General features: G+C 39.2%; 1 protein-coding gene across 2 annotated transcripts in view; it reads right to left on the reverse strand.

The window, feature by feature from the left end:
* LOC149222576 (sphingosine-1-phosphate lyase-like) overlaps nucleotides 1-17,868 on the reverse strand; it is a 268,215-nt gene that overhangs the window by 12,894 nt on the left and 237,453 nt on the right. For both annotated transcript variants that reach the window (XM_089385514.1, XM_089385515.1), the window contains one exon: nucleotides 15,778-15,793. In XM_089385514.1, coding sequence (XP_089241640.1) covers nucleotides 15,778-15,793 — 16 coding nt within the window. The remainder of the gene's footprint in view (nucleotides 1-15,777; nucleotides 15,794-17,868) is intronic.

The following is a 17,868-nucleotide window of genomic DNA, read 5'->3' on the forward strand; positions in this document are numbered from 1 at the left end:
AACAAGGTCCACAATGTGAAACGGATTGATTGGGACCTGTGCATTCCAGTGGTTCTATGGGCATATAAGGCCACGTGCAAGAACCTGACCGCGCAGGCACCGCCAAGGCTGTAATATGAAACGAACAATGTAAGCCCTATAGTACTTGAAAACCCTAATCCAGCACTAGTAGGGACGACAGTTCGCGGAACCTTGGAAGTAGAAATCCAAAAGGGAAACCTTAGACTCCAAGAACTTGAAGAAGAAAGGGTATGTTTAAAGAAAAAAGCGCTTTGGTGAACACGAAAGTCAAGAAGCTGGAGGACGAGATAAAGGAAGGTTTTCTCGCCAAAAAAACAAGAATGGTAAGTCAGGGTGTGTACGATCATGCTGACAAGTTTGAGCCCTATCGCCGTGAATTGATCAGTCTGATGCCTTGGCTTGGACCACATATTGCTAAGCATAGTGACCAAGGTAGCGCATTGCAAATGGTGAAGTGCGCGATGTCAACTGTAACAATAAAAGGTGGGGATTCTCCAGGAACCATGATGGAGGACAGGATGGAACTTCACACGGGTGGTACAGCCACCTGACTAGTCGAAGGAAATATAGTCTTAGCGCTCCAAGCACTAGTTGAAAGGAAGTGCGGGACTATAAACTACTCTGCCCGGGATTTGCGCGAGGTTGTAGCTACGCGCAGAAATAAAAGGTCACAAGGTCCGCGACTGCGCACGGGGGGCTGCGTTGTCGTGCAGGTTGGTCAAAAGTGACCGTTGAAGTCACTATTCAAGATGGGATGCTTGACCAGTGAGTATTCAAGGGAACCGCGAGGCCAAGGGAGAAATGACAAAGGTTCAGCTGGAGCTGAATCTTCAGATCGCCGAGCTACAGTTAAAGGCGCAGCCATCCACTCCCCGGAAGTCAGAGAACAGTGCGCTAGCGCTATCACAGCGGGGTTGGAGGAAATTGGAGGTGCAGTGCGAGACTGCACTAGTATGTTGGAAGAATCACTTGAGGTCCTCTCAAATCTGCAGGAGGACCCCAACATCCAGCGCTTAGAGACAGAGGCGCAAGAACTCCAACAGCAGTATGATAGTGTCTGAGGAACTGCACAGATGGTGGTCCTCACTTAGAGGCTTGCACGAATGTAGCAGGCTAAAGCACTGAAGGAGCAGGTGGACGTGGCACGACATAAGGAAGCAGTCCTGAAGGCACGCGTTCAGCCTTGGATCGACGAGGCCTTCACCATCACAGCAGAAATCAAAGGCAAGCTCGCACACATGCAAGGGATGCACACATTGATGCAGAGAAGCACTCCCGACATAGAAGTCTTGAACAGCGTATGCAGCAGATCCAGCAAGCAGCAGTTCAGTGCGTTGCTGACCTCTGCGCAATTCGAGAATAGTTGGAGGGACTTCGCGCAAAGATCGTTGCGCTGACAGAGTGACTCGAGGACGAGTCACGATGTTTGTGTTGGGGGCCTATTGGGCATGGAATCCCCCCAAGGCATGTTTTGGGGCTCACACCCCAAGTTTTGACCGAATCTTGTTGTAAAGTTCTGCGAAAATATGATAGAGTCACAGGGTTGTCCGCCCTAGTTTTGTAATGTAATATCGGTAGGATAGACCTACCCATGGTCCGCGGACCATGGGATTGTATAAATAGAGTGAGGCTCTAAGTGTAAAAGGGAGAAGAGAACATGAGAAGTTTAAGTGATTGAATCATAGGGTGAAGTGTGTCTTTGGGTCGTAGAATAGGAGAAGGCTCTGCCGCTGAGTGTGTAGAGGCCTAGTAGTCCGCAATTGAGTGCGCGAACCCCTGTAGCTGAGTGCGTAGGGCGAGTCGAGTCTGTAACTGTGGAAAGAATCAATAAAGAGAAGTATGGTTATAATTTTGTGTATCTATTCTTGGGTTAATGCATGATTGATATAATTGGAAAATATACTATTTATTTACTGCGCGCCCCTGTATGAATGTTTTATGTTGTTAAGTATAACTCAAAGCACTCAAGTAGGCAAAGATAATTAACTAAAATTGGAATATAAACAAGGTCTTGGGTAATAGTGCAAAACGCGGCACAGCCCCTGGATAGGGCTACGCGAAGGCAGTGTATCAGGTTGCAAGGAACAGGAAGGTGCGCAAAGCAACCTGTGCGCAAGGAGAAACCGCGGACCAGTCAAACTCATCAGACATCTCCAGGGTGCAGAAACCTAGTTCTAGCACCCTCCCATACTACTTCGGGTAAGACCTCAGTCCGCGCTTCGCGAACTGTTGTCGAAAGGGCCAGTAGTACCGGGATTTGTTTGGCTAACTAGCTCTGAACCTGGTTCAGGCCCCCACAAGCCAACACCAGTGGAGAAATTTACCGGAGCTTTGCTAATGTTAGGCAAGTAGTTGATGTAATCTTTAATTTGTAGAAGAAATAATAAAACCCTCATTTGCAGAATTGGTTTTTCCTTCGAGGTTTTTCTAGGAACATTTGTCCAAAAATATCAGTGTTGTTAAAATCTGAAAGTTCTATGTAGAAATTTAAAAATTCTTTGCAAAAAATTGAATGGAACTAAATGTACTTTGCAGAAAACTAAAAGGAATTGAATGTACTTTGCAGAAAGTTGAATGTACTTTGCAGAAAACTGAATGTACTTTGCAAAAAATTGAATGTTCTATGTTGTTACAATTAATGAGAATGCAGATTTCTTGTTCAAAACTTTTCAGATTAGCTATTGTAAATAGAACATAAACTTAAGGATCATATGAAGACAGTCAAGCACAAATACAAAACACTGGGAGTTATGTCCAATGACCAGGGAAAAACCCACAAGGGAAAATCCCAAATGATTCTTCTTCTATTAGGTTTCTTCAATTGTTTAACAGAGTAGGGAGAGAGAGAGAATGACAATGAATAAAGTCACCCATGTCTGATCAACTTGCAGCTGAAGTGTTCTTGCTCTTTGCTTGAACATCTCCTTCTCTTGATCAGATCTTGTCCTTCACACTTGCTCCAGCTCTTCCCTTGATCTTATTCTTCACTTGCTCTCACACATCTCTTGCACACACTCAACACTAGCTCTCCTTTTTCACAATGAACATGCTAATCGCAATTGTCACTTGCTATTGCCTAAATAGATGATAAAGGAGAGGAGTTATAAAATGAATTCATGCTTTGAGCCAATAATAGGAGATTCAAATTCCATGAGGGAGTAGTTACTTAAGTTGAAGTGTAACTCATCCCAAGAATAGAGAGAGAGGTACACTTGTCTTGAGGAGTTACAATTCGAATTAGGGAGAGAGAGAGTTACACTTGGACATGAAAGAATATTTGGTGAGAGTCACAAATTGAATTGAATGAGGGAGTTACAAGTGCATTTAATGAGGAGTTACACTTTGACATACATTAAATTAGAAGAGGAGAGTTACATTTTCTTAAGTGTGGCATTACTATTTTATTCCAAGAGGGAGGTTCAAATTGCCAAGTAAGAGATTCTCAATTTAATTTAGTTATTCCATGAGAGAATTCGTTTTTATTAATCCATTAAAGGTGAATTACTTTAAATTATTTTATAAATAATAGTAACATAATATTAATAATACTCGTAAGGATAAAAATATTAATTCTTGACTTGTATAATCAGGATTGAATTGATTTTAAAGTGGATTCCATGTGTCGAGATCATCCTTGATCATTTAGACATGACTTTCTATTTTTGGAAGGTCACTTCCAAATTGAGATGTGACGTACTATTTTTGGAGAGATATTAGAATTGTTAGAAATGAAATTTTATTATAGGTGATTCAAACAAAGCTGACAAATATGATTTCTTCTAGGAGAAATTCATCCCTGAGCTACCAAATTTTAACAAGTGTCCTCTTTAATTTGTTGAAGAATTAATAAAACCCTTATCTGCAGAATTGGTTTTCCCTTTGGGGTTTTTACAAGGACATTTGTCCAACAATATCATTGTCCATTATTTGTGTGTGCGTGTATAATTTTATCAGTTCCTGTGGTTCTTTAAATATTTGTGGAGTTGCAGTTGTGTTTTATTCAGTATTTGCTGCAACGTAATTACAGAAAACAAATAATCTAAACAGATAGGCAAATAACCAGTTATTGCAATAGAATTAAAATTTCAGATGACAAACGACAACCCACAGGTTGTTTAGCCAAAATAATGGAGGCCATATTTAGGCATGGAAATGTAGCGTATGCAGAAGAATGCAAGATTACAAGCCAAAAGACTCCAAGCAGTGGTGAACCATGGTATAGAATAGACATTCAACGAGTACTAGAAAAGCGCAGTGTTCCACGGGGATGCATCCCCCAGGGTCGGGTGCACGCACCCCTCACACCCGGGACGGGGGGAAGTTTGGGGAAACGCTTCCCCACGTCCCCCTTTTGGGGAGACGCAAGGGGGGACGTTTCCCCAGTGTGGGGGACACGACTCCCAAAAGGGAGATGCCTAGGCGTCCCCCCTCAAAATGGACTATGTGTCCCTCTATAAATTTGCTTGTAAACAATGATTTATGACAGGGGAAACCTAGTATTTGATCATATTGCCCTACTAATGCTATGCAATTCATCTCCTTTATCTTTCATTTTCCTCCTTTTACTTAAATTTTTAACATTACCATGAAATGACTCACGATGTTTGAGAGTGGTTCCGACCTCATTGGATTTCATATGCAGAAAGTAGAATTTAGATCTCACTCAAAATCCAACAGACTTAACAGTTTTTCAGGAATTTAGGATCCGATGGATTGCAATGTTTCCATTGCATTTTGTCATGTACAAGGGTATGGAATTAGTATTTAATCAAGAGCACCAAGCCCTTTGTGTACTTTAGAGTGACTTTTAGACTCATCGCTCCACTACTTTTGAGTTTAGTTATATCAATTTACTATTCCAGTCTTTAGATTTCAGTGTATATTATAGCTATTTTGCTTAGTACTAATTAGATTCTAAAATGATGAATGATGAATTTTAATTTTAAATCAATTTAGAATCTAGAATGATGAATGATGAATTTAATTTTTAAATCAATGTAGGTTCTAGAATGGTGAATAATGAATGATGAATCAGAGTATTTCATTATTGAATCTCGTGGTCTACGGATGAATGATGTATGTATTAGTAAGGATGATGAGTATGGATCAATGTATTTCATTACTTAATTAAATTATGTATGTATCATTGTATTTATGCTTTCATTATTGAATATGAATTTGAAATATATATATATATATATATATATATATATATTAAAAAAAATTATATACCCCGATGTCCCCCGTCCCCCTTAAATTTCCCTAAAATTTGAGGGTACTCCCACACATCCCCCTTGTGCATCTCCCCGCACCCGCGTCTCCCCATCCTAGAGTCTTGGTGGAACATTGGAAAAGCGTGGTCAAGTATTTGGTGATATTCCTCGGGGATTGCCTCCAAAATGAGGATTTGAGCATATTATTGAAATGGAAGAAGGAGCCAAGCCCGTGATCACCATACCATACCGACACCCAAAGAAATTCAAGGACGAGATAGAAAAGACCATTCAAGAATTACTAGTGATGGGCCACATCAGACCCAACTCGAGTCTGTTCGCCTCATTAGTGGTCTTGGTGAAGAAGGATGGCACGTGGAGAATTTGCATTAATTACTGAGCCATCAACAAGAAGACCATCAAGAATAGGTATTCTATCCCTAGGATCGATGAGTTACATGGAGCGGTTTATTTTTCAAGTATTGACCTGCGATCTAGGTATCATCAAATCTGAGATCGAGAGCAAGACATGCCAAAAACAACGTTCTAGTACCACTATGGACACTTTGAGTTTTGTTCATGCCATTTGGGCTAACAAATGCTCCCGCCACTTTCCAATCTTGCATGAACAACATTTTCAACAAGCAGTCGAGGAATTTTTTACTAGTGTTTTTTGACAATCTTCTTATATACAGCAAAACATGGGATGATCACTTAGGGCATCTAGATGAAATTTTGAGCATAACGTAGGAAAGTCACCTTATACCAAGGCATCAAAATGCAAGTTCGGAATGACATAAATTATTTATTTCGGGTATATAATTAGAGCAAAAGGAGTACAAGTTCATCAAGAGAAAATTCAAGCAATATTGGATTGGCCCACACCTAAGAATCTGACTTAGTTACGAGGATTTTTCAGGATTTGTAGCTATTACCGGTGATTTGTCAAAGGTTTCTCTCAATTAAGCGCACCATTAATAGACTTGACAAAGAAAGGATCATTTGGACAAAAGAATCAAACAAGACGTTCAACAAGCTCAAAGAAGTGATGAGCTCATGTCCAGTCTTAGCCCTCCCCAACTTTAGTCAGCCCATTGTATTAGAATGTGATGCATCAGGAGAAGAAATACAGGTTGTCTTAATGCAAAAGGGCCATCCCATTGCATTCGAGAGTCAAAATCTTCAGGAAGCGGAGAGACTTTACTCCATATAAGATAAGGAGATGATGGCTATCATGCACGCTTCGTAAAAAATCATACAATATTTGGTGGGAAACAAATTCATAGTCGAGACAGACCACAACAACCTACATCATTTCTTGGAGCAAAAGGACCTAAAAGAATTGTAGGAGAAGTGGGTAAGGCCCAAGCTTATGATTTTGATATTGCGTGTGAAGGGGAAGAAGAATATCGTGGTCGATGCACTTTCCAACAAATCAACAACATGTTCACTCATGGAGCTTATAGAGGACTGGAAGGCTCATCTCTCAACAGAATACGCCAAGAACTAGTTCACCTGTGCACTGATCAACAGACATTCAAGATGGCAGGTACAAAATAATCAATGATATCATTTACTATAAAGACAGGATATACTTGGTTCCTGAATACACACTCAAGGAGAAGATTTTGAAGATTACGCAAGACATCCCATCAACTAGACATCTAGGGTTCTTCAAAACCTACTGACAAATTAGAGAATTGTTTTAATGGAAAGGTCTCAAGGAAGATGTGATGAAATACGTCAAGGAATGTATGACATGCCAACAAAATAAGGTCGAGCACACACACCCTGCAGGTCTTCTCCAACCTCTACCAATCCTAGAACAAAAATAGGAAAGCATCTCGACGGACTTCATCACAAGACTACCCAAAGCGCAAGGCAAGGAGTGTATTTACACTGTAGTGGACAAGTTCACGAAATTCGCACATCTCTTTACAATATCAACTAATTATTCGGCTAAATAAGTAGCAGAATTGTTCTTCAAAGAAGTCTTTAGACTCCATGGACTACCAAAGAATATGGTCTGTCAGACCAAGAGGTAACTCCTCAAATCATAACTCATATTATTCATTCAGGTTGTTCATTATTATATACAAGAGGGAGTGACTGTTCAGTTCATCTCCCGGTGACTCTCTATCTTCTCTATTATTTATTTACATTAATTACAATTGTACACCCAATCCCTTTGATTAGGTGTCAACATTCCCCCCTTAATCTGAAGGGACATTGGTGAGTCCAAGCATCGTTCTGAATATTTCAAGCTTTTCTCTTCCAAGTGCTTTGGTGAAGATGTCTGCAATTTGCTCATTAGTGGAAAAATGGCGGAGATGGATTGTTTAGCCTCAACATTATGTCGAATCAGATGATATTTACTATTGATGTGCTTTGTTCAATCATGGAATTTTGGGTTCTTGGCCAACTTTATTGCAGAGGTATTGTCAATCATGAATGGAGTCGATTGTACTTGTTTTACTTGCAAATCTTCAAGAATTTTCCTGAGCCACACAATTTCTTTTGTTGCCTCAGCTACTGCCACATATTCTGCCTCTGTTGTGGAATCTGCTAGAACTGATTGTTTGCATGATCTCCAGGAGACAGCTCCTGATCCAAGACTCATAGCATAACCTGAAGTAGATACCCTAGTTTCTTTGTCTCCATCGAAGTCTGAATCAGAGTATCCAATCAAGCTGAAGTCGCCCACCTATGTATACTTGATTCCAAAGTCTTGAGTTCCCTTCAAGTACTTTAGAACTCTTTTTGCAGCAGACCAATGTCCCTCACAAGGCTTTTGCATAAATCTGGAGAGGATTCCAACAGCAAATGAAATGTCTGGTTTAGTATTAGTTAGGTAGTTGAGACTTCCTACAAGCTGTCTATACTTTGTTGCATCCCCAAATTCTTTTCCTTCAATGGATGTGAGCTTTAAGTTTTGTTCCATTGGAGTAGTCAGAGGATTACATTCAGTCATGCCAAACTTGTTCAACAGATCTCCAATGTACTTCTTTTGAGAAAGGAATATGGACTTCGGATGTTGAGTTACTTCAATACCAAGATAGTAATGAACATGGCCCAAATCAGTGATTTCAAAACCTTTTTTAATTCCTTCTTTATGGATGCAATGTAGCTTTCATTGTTCCCTGTCATCAAAAGATCATCTACATATACCACAAGATATACAACTGTTTTGCCAACTTTCTTGACAAACAAAGTTGCATCATCAAGATCATAATGTTTGAAATCGAGTTTCAGAAGATGCTCAGTCAATGTTTCATACCAGGCTCGTGGTGCTTGTTTGAGGCCATACAAGGATTTCACAAGTTTGCATACTTTATGTTCATGTCCTTTCACAGCAAATCCTTCAGGCTGGGACATAAAAACATTTTCTTTTAAATCTCCATTCAAGAAAGCAATTTTTACATCCATTTGATGGACTTTCCAACCGTTCTGAGTTGCTAAGGCAAAGAGTGTCCGGATGGTGGCCCATTTTGATGTGGGGGCAAAAGTTTCCTCATAATCGACCCCTTCCTTCTGTGCAAAACCTTTTGCCCCAAGCCTGGCTTTGTGCTTGTCAAGTGAGCCGTCAGCTTTATACTTGTTCTTGTAAACCCACTTGCAGCCAATAGGTTTAGTTCCCAAATGGAGGATCAACCAGCTTCCAAGTGCCATTCTTTATCAGGGAATCATACTCCTTTTGCATTGCTTCTCTCCATTCATCATGAGAAGCAGCTTCTTTGAAGGAAGTTGGTTCAAAATCTGTAGACAAATTGAATTCACAATCATAAGAAACATCCATATCAACAGGTGAATCAGAGTCATCTACATTACCTCCATTTGTCCGGTTTGAATTTCTAGTTCTTGTCTTTCCAACCTCATCAAGATGAACACTTTCAAGTGTCTTTGTCAGCCACTTTGGGGGACCTTTCTCAGATGGGCCAGGCTACTCCGTTGATTGTGTTGGGACTGAATCAAGATTGAGTCTCCCAATTCTAGAATCACATCACTCAAAGTATCATCCGTTGTTGGAGTTTCATGCAGGGGAGAGAATGCCTCAGAAGAAGATTCCACATGTTGATCTAGTATAGGAATCCCCCCTTCAAGATGTGGAATCTGATTATCAAATTCTTGAAATGGTTTTTCATTTGTGAGTCTATCCAAGCGATCAAGTTACCTTTCAACAACATTGTCAGTTTTGGATGATTCAAGAAAGATTACATCTCTAGATACAACAAACTTTTTGTTGACTTCATCATAGAGACGGTATGCTTTGGAGGTGTTTGAATACCCCAGGAAGATACACTTACGACTTCTTGCACCAAGTTTGTTTCTATGTACCTTCGGTATCAAGGCATAACAAGTGGAACCAAAGACCCTGAGATGCTTTACCGAAGGAATGTGCCCATACCACATTTCATATGGACTCTTGTTTCTGATAGCATTAGATGGACATTTATTCTTTATATATACAACACATAGAACTGCATCAGCCCAAAACATTATTTTTACATTTTTGAAGAACAACATGGAGCGTACCATATTTAAGATTGTCCTATTCATTCTTTCAGCTACACCATTCTGTTGGGGATTATAAGGCACGGTTGTTTGATGTTTGATCCCATGTTGGCGAAGATAGTTTTCAAATTCATTTGAAGTGTATTCTTTTCCATCATCAGTGCAAATAGAGCCAATATGAGATTTTGCATCATTTCCAATCCATGTACGAAAGTTCTTGAATATTTGAAAATCATCAGATTTGTTCTTCAATAAATAAACCCAACACATTCTGGTGTAGTCATCAATAAATGTCATCAGATATTTATTTCCATTTGCAGAAGGAACACACATTGGACCACATAAATCTGAATGAATGAGTTCAAGTTTTCTATGTTCTCTGGAGTGTGAATCATGAAAGGAATGTTTGCTATGCTTTCCTAAAATGCAAGCATCAAACTGCTTAAGCTTCCTAGGAATTGTAGGCAAACCAGTAACACCATTTTTCTTCAACAAGCAGAGGTTGTCATAGTTCAAATGTCCAAATCTAGCATGCCATAATAAACTTGATGCAAGTGTACCTTCTTCATAATGAGAATTATATGAGAAATGTTGTGCACGAGCAGAGGTACCCTGCAACTTGAGAAGCCTTTCTTCTTCTATCCTTTTCATGACAAGTGAGTGGTCAGATGCTTTTCTCACCTCAAGCTTGCCATCAAACATATGAATGGAGTGACCTTGCTGACGAATGTGGACCAAGGACAACAAGTTTCTCCTCAGCTGTGGGAGATATAGAACATGATACAAAAGAAAGTCTGGAAGACCAGGTAATTTAAACCTGATTGTGCCAAGTCCTGATGGCTTGAGTTTTGATTGGTCTACAAAATATATTGCTCCATCAACATTGTCAGTAAATTCTTCAAAAAAAATCTTTTCTATGAGTCATGTGGCAAGTTGCTCCTAAATCAAGCAACCAATCATTTTTCGAAGAAGCAAGTAAAGCATTAAATAAGTCTTCATTTACTCCAATATTACATTGTGCCACAACATAAGGAGCGGATTCAGGTGCTTTACCTTTGTCTGTGTCATTAGTTTTACCTTTGGGTTGGTTTCTTTGCTGCTCAATTTTGTCCCAAGGTAACTTGCATGTGGAGGCATCATGTGATCCATTTCTTTTGCAACATATGCAGTGCAAATCTGACTTTTCTCTTTGAGAGTGTCTGCCCCCCTGCCTCTTAAATATCTTCCTCTTCCTCTTCGACCACCTCTTCCTCTAAAAGAATCTTGGGCAAGATTCTTTTCTTTACGACCAAGGCACAGAGCCTCTTCAGAAGATTCAGGGGTTGTCTTCTTTCCAAAAGCTTTCTCTCTTTCAGCAAATTTTTTCACAAGAGAGTCAAAGGTAATATCTCTGAGATTTCCATTTGCTTACAATGACTCAAGATAATTTGAGTAAGTAGGATAGAGTGCCTTGAGAAAAGCGATGAAAGGAATATCCAATTCAACCTTAGTGGATTTGATATCATGCATTATACATTTTACTTCGAATGCAAGAGAAAGAGGATCATTATTTTGTAATTCAAGGGTGAAGAGTTTAATCATAAGTTGAACAACTTCAAGTGCAGAGTGTGAGTCATAGAGTTCTTTCAGCTTTTGTAAGGCTTTGAATGCATTTGAATATGGCGAAATGTGTCGACTCACCTCTTCACTTACAAATGCTGCAATCAATGCATAGGCTTTGTTGTTCTTAATTTCCCAAATGGCGAGCTCCTTGTCTGAGGTAGGTTGGACTGGTGCTTCGTCTCCTTCTCCAATACATACTCCTTTCCATAGCTCATTAAAAATGAGTGTGTTGGATTTTCCTCAACCATTCAGTGTAATTCTCCTTTCTAGTGAGAACTATTCCCACAATAGATATGATTGAATGCATATCGTTATCCCAATAGCGTTATACCAACATCATTCAACCTGGTATTGCCTTCTTTCACCCGTATACTAGAGTTTGATGTTTAAGAGATGAATAGCGGCGATGAACGGAGGAGATGAGAAGAGGAGATGAACTGAGGAGATGAGCGGAGGAGGGTCGTCGATGGTAAGCAATCAACGGTTATCACAAGCAAAACAAGTCGGGGCGATAACCACGGCTAAAGGCGGATTTCAGGTTACAAGTGGGATTTCAGGCGAATAAAAAACGGGAAGTGGTATTGAGAGGGGAGCGCCCGATTCCACTTTAGGGGTTGACACGTAGCGACTAGGGGAGAGAGAAAAACCGCTCGTATCGGGCAGGTAACTCTCGTGAAACTAATGCACCCGAAATCACTATAAACCGTCGGATTTGGAGGTTACAATCAACGGTGGAGATTAAAAGGCACTTTTTAGGCGGGTAACTGTCGTGCAAGTGGTCCCATCCGAAATCAATGTCAGCCATCGGATCTGGAGGTTGAGATCAACAGTGGAGAATGAGCCAGATAAAGTGAAACCTCGAGAACTGTGTCCGAGCGAGTTACGTCATCACCATTTGTAGTTTATATGAAAAAGGATATGCGGTGAATAAGAAAATGTATGCGGAGCTTCAAATACGAAAGGGTTAATGAAGGGTATGATCGCATCGCAAACATGCAGCGGTATTGATCGAGGCAAAGAGACTAGCGATAAGCAATTAAAAAGCGGACCCGACGATATTTATATATGCGGGTTCATTACAGTTAAGATCCGGCCCAAGGGAGGAAATCCAAGTTACTACAGCACCATCGGCTTCAATGCACCATTCGACGCAACAACAATGAATGAGATTTTGCAGGGTTTTGATAGAGATGTCGGTGTGCAAAAGATGCAAAACAAAGGCAAAACAGAATAGGAGTTACAAATTAAAAGGAAGCCAAAAATGGCGCTTGCTCTAATACCATGTCAGACCAGGAGGTAACTCCTCAAATCAAAACTCATATTATTCATTCAGGTTGTTCATTATTATATACAAGAGGAAGTGACTGTTCGGTTCATCTCTCGATGACTCTCTATCTTCTCTATTATTTATTTACATTAATTACAGTTGTACACCCAATCCCTTTGATTAGGTGTCAACATAGTCAGTGATCAAGACAGCAGGATTATGGGTGCATTCTGGTAGGAACTCTTCAGGCTAGTGGGGGAAAAATTAACCCCTAGCACTAGTTATCAACCACAAATAGATGGTCAGACATAAATTGTGAACAAATGAATTAAAGGGTACTTACGTAATTATGTGACAGGTCAGCGAAAAGTATGAACCAAATGGTTGTACCTTGGGGAGCATTGCTACAATACCACTTACCATTTATCCATTGAGATGATGCCTTTCAGAGCACTATATTGGTATGACGCACCATCCTTTATTGACAAGATTTTTGGAGACAAGAAGGCAACCATTGCTAAAGACTAGATACAGGAGGGGCAAGACATTCTCGGGGTGCTCAAGGAAAACATGCAGGCTTCTCAAAACCGGCAAAAGATGTACGCAAACCAACATCGAAAAGAACATAGCTTTGAGGGAGGAGACGTCATTTTCTTGAGATTGCAGCCCTATAGCCTATCTACACTCAAGAAAATAAGTGCAAAAATAATGAAACCAAGATTTTATGGACCTTACAAACTTCTTTGAAGGATTGGCAAAGTGGCGTATGAATTAGAATTGCCAAGAGACACCAAAATCCATAACATTTTCCATGTGTCATGTCTTAAAAAGGTTGTGGAACAGCAGGTCACCACCTTTATCGAATTGTCACCATTAGACAAAGAGGGGCAACTAGAATTGATTTCAGAGACAATCATGGACGTACGAGAAAAGAGTTAAGAGGACGAGTAATTTCAGAATATCTTATTAGATGGAAGGTTCTACCAGAGGAGGACACCACGTGGGAGGGAGAACAAATTTTACAACACCCAAATCTGCAATTGCTTGAGGGCAAACAATTTTGGTTAGGGGGGTTGTAATGTCTTCTCCAAATTGAAGGACAATGAGGGGTAAAATAGCTTATCTGACCCCATAGGCTACAGTCTTGTTGAAGGGGTAAAAACCCAATTTTTCCTATGTTGGGCAACATTGGGCAAAAATTGCATTGGCTAGGGCTAAATTAGGGGTTGCACACACAACCCCTCACATTGTTGGAGCCCATGGAAAATATATAAATAGAAGAGGTTTGAGATCAAATGAGGCATCACCAATTGTGGACCAAATCATTTGATGTCTTGAGTTAGAGCTCTGAGGGTTTTAAGATCCCTTCCTTCGACTAATTTTGGTGGTGAAGGATTCAATCCTAGTTCGTTATTTCTTTTTTCTTCTTCTACTTGTTCTGGCAACAAGGAAAATCATCAACCAAGGTTATCAAGGGAGCTCAATGCACGTCTGTAAGGTTGGATGAATTTCCCCATAAATCAATGTTTGGACAAGACGTAGTGAATCGTGATCGAACCTCTGAGAAAAATCGTCTAAAAGAGGCTGCGAATTTTTGTGGTTCGGTAGGGCAGTTCTCCCGAGTTAAGCAACGTTGTTATGGAAAACTAAAGTATTGCGACAGAGTCATTTCTTCTTTCAATAGGGTGAAAACCCTTCATGGTAGTTGATTTCTTCTTATTTCTGCGTCTGAAGTAGGGTTGAGTCTTTTATGCTGGGAATCAAATTTCTATACATAGCGAGACTCTTCGAAACATTTCATGGGATTAAACCACCTACGGGAATCCTCAGACTGAGAAGAGGATTTTTCTGTAGCTACGTCCAAAACCAAAGTCCTGAAAAGAAGTGCAAGCCTTGTACTAAATTGAGGGTGTTCTAAAGAAGTGTGAAATTGCAACAAACTGAACTTGTGTAGCGGTCAGGGCAGAAAGAGTATCTGATTTGAGGCAATTAGGGCAATTGAAATTGTGTGGGGTTTGCCAGTTGCATGTAAGATCAAATCTTTTTGAACGGTTGGATTGATTAGGGCTTGTTTGGAATTACATCTTACTATTTTGATTGAAGTAACTATTATTATTCTGCTTGAAGAAATTGTGGATAATATTGTTCGGTTCATTTCATCTATACTGTTTATCAACAAATTACGTTATTTGTTTGAATTGAAATGTTTATCAAAGATATTTTCTCTGAAACCCTAATATTGAAGAAAAAACCTAGGGTAGAAATTCCCCTATAATATTACACTTAGCCATAACTAAAGCCTAACCAAATGCATTAATCACACAATATGGGATGGCCATGGCCACAAGTGAAGAATACACCATTCTCAGCAACACATACACAAGAATTATGATGAAGTGTGTAGAGCCACTAGAGAGCTAGTCTTGATTATGGAGTAACATTGATTGCCAGTGACATTGCCCATAAGAATGGAAATTTTAATGGGAGGTTTGGGATGGTCATAATTTTCCTTAATGGGTGGGGATTTAGGGTATCCCAATTTATAACTCAATTAACACATACACATAAAGTTTTGAATTGGGCTGCACACATTTACCCAGCAATGATTTGCACTGCTGTGTGTGTGTGTCAATTTATAATTCATTCTAATAAATTTAGTGAAATGAAAGCATACATATACAATTCAAAACCAGGTCCTATAATCACAATTTCCAATATCAGTTTTCTGGGTCTAAAAATGCAATGAATTTCTCTCATCTCTCCAGTTTTTCCAGCAAAAACCACAGTTTACACTCTAATCTTGAAAGTCTATAGTAGCCTTCTCCTTTCTAGATGTTAAAATTCTCAAAAATGTGTGCAACAAAAACCTTTCAACTCCATGTCACACTTCCAAAAACCAAAAAGTTTCATAAAATGAAGCTAAAATGGGAACTAAAATGGGAATTGGTAAGAGAGGTATGTGAGAGAATTTCTACTTGTATTTCAAGCAAGAGCACAACCAATGCAATCTATGTAACTGAAACAATCAGGATGAATCATTAAGTAAACTATTTGAGTTGCTACCTAAATATTTGTCATTATCCTTTTCTTATAAAATATTGATCTAATTGTCAAAATATACATCAGAGATAAAGTTGAGGTGGTCAGAAAGTAGTTACTTACCAGCCACGAATTGTTGCTGTCAAATTGCAATAGTAAAATTCCATCATCAACATGTCCAAGCCAAGAATCGAGAACCAGAATTAGAAAATGACAAAAGTAGAAGCAAACTTAGACAAGAATATATGCATATCTTATACTTAGATCTACTAGACATGTATCTGGAAAACAACAGGGTTTCTCTAGAATCCCATACAATCAATGGAGATCAAATCTTCAGCAAATATATTACATCAATATCTGACACTTCTTTCACATGTTGCCATTTTTTAGTAATTGAATTATACACGTACATTTTTCCTGGCAGTTGCAATAGCTTTATAATTTCCATAAATGTAATTTTCAATGCTAAATCCTTTTGAGAAATTAATTTTGGATATTACTTCTACTACATGATTTCGATTCCTTTATGTAATCATTCCATATTGGAGCACAATGAACAACTATGCCACCCGTTATCAAAATTTACTGAGGAAAAAAAGCAGATAAATTATGACAATTTCCCAAACAAAATGATAGAGCCCGATGAAGATTAGATATGGCGACCGACATAATTATGAGAATAGTAATATTCATAGATGGCCAGCATTTGAGTCCTCGTAGCAACTTTCAAGAGCTCATAAAGGAAGTAAAATGCACATTCTTGACACTCTTTATTAGTATTAATCATCTAGAGCTGGTTACATCAAGTATCTTCTTTTAAGAGTTCAGAAAATAATTTACCTGCAACTTTTAAGAAATGCTGCTTCAAGTATTCAGCATCATATCAAGGACTACCCTCTTACAGTCCTATTGCCACAATATCTAGCAGGGCTTGTCGAGAGGTGCTCTACAAGACAAGCACTAGACTAAGTGACAACAATGAGATGTGGCCCACTGTCACCACAGCCACTACCCCCTGCTGTTTATGGACTTCAATCAATAGAAGGCTTCCCGGTAGATAGGTCACCTATGAGAGATATTCTAGCCTTAAAGGTTTAAGGTGACACAATAGGCTCCTAAAAGATGGCACTACTTAGGTACAAGCCATGTCACAGGGTTCAGCGAACCTAAAGCTTCAGGTTCGAAATTCGGCGAACCTGAAAAAAAAAATTGAAGTTCGTTCAGGTTCGCCGAACCTGAAAGTCGAACCTCAAGTCGAACCCGAACCTCATCGAACTCCATCGAACCTAATCGAACCTAAACGAACCTAATCACGAACTTAAAACTTTTACCGTTTGAACTGCTCTATCTTTGTGTTCGGCAGCAAATGCACTCTTCGAAGTTTCATAAACACTTCTGAACTGCTACTTCTGCAACAACTAGGTTGACAACTAGTCCCTTCACTGTCGGGTTGTTACTCGCTTCACTGCTAGTCTGCTAGAAATGAAATGATAAAAATTGAAGGGTGAATTGGTCTTTTGGACATAGGTGAAAAATTCACCAAAAAAATTGATTCAAAACCCAAAATGATATATCAGCCGCAAGGCTACAATATAGCAGAAACTAGAAGCACAACTAAATGTCATATATATTAAGTAACAAATACTGAATCGAATTTAACCTTAGTATAAAGAACGCTCATCTGAGAAGAGGTGTTAATTTGAAAGCCAGATTTCCATGCTTATCATTTCTTTTTTCTGTTTATTGACTGTTTGTAGTCATCGCTGAAACTAGGCACACATAAATGTCATATAAATAAGTAAAAAGCATTGGATCAATTTTAACTTATTTTAATTTAGTATAAAGGATAAGCGTCTGAGAAGAGGCATTAATTTGAAATCCAGAGGATTTCCATGTTTCTCATTTCCTTATTATGCTTCTTGGCTGTTGGTAATCATTGCTGAAAGCAATATCTTTAAATTTCCTATTTCCACATAACAGTAAAAAACAATAATACATTTTAAAGTTTATATAAAACTATTGATAATCAAGTGCATGCATTTGCAACCTGCTTAAATGTCTTCAATCCATCCACCATTGTACTCAAAACTAGTGTTTTGTTCTCTTTAGACAGTGACATCCCAAAAATTTCCATGAGATAAAGAAATTGCATTCCTTCTTCCCAAAATAGTTGGGAAGTCCAACCACTTTGCCATGAGGTCTCTTTCAAGA

Source organism: Pinus tabuliformis, chromosome Q, assembly GCF_031772625.1.
Source record: "Pinus tabuliformis cultivar Carrire ecotype Pingquan chromosome Q, CPIR1, whole genome shotgun sequence".
Taxonomy (NCBI): Eukaryota; Viridiplantae; Streptophyta; class Pinopsida; order Pinales; family Pinaceae; genus Pinus; species Pinus tabuliformis.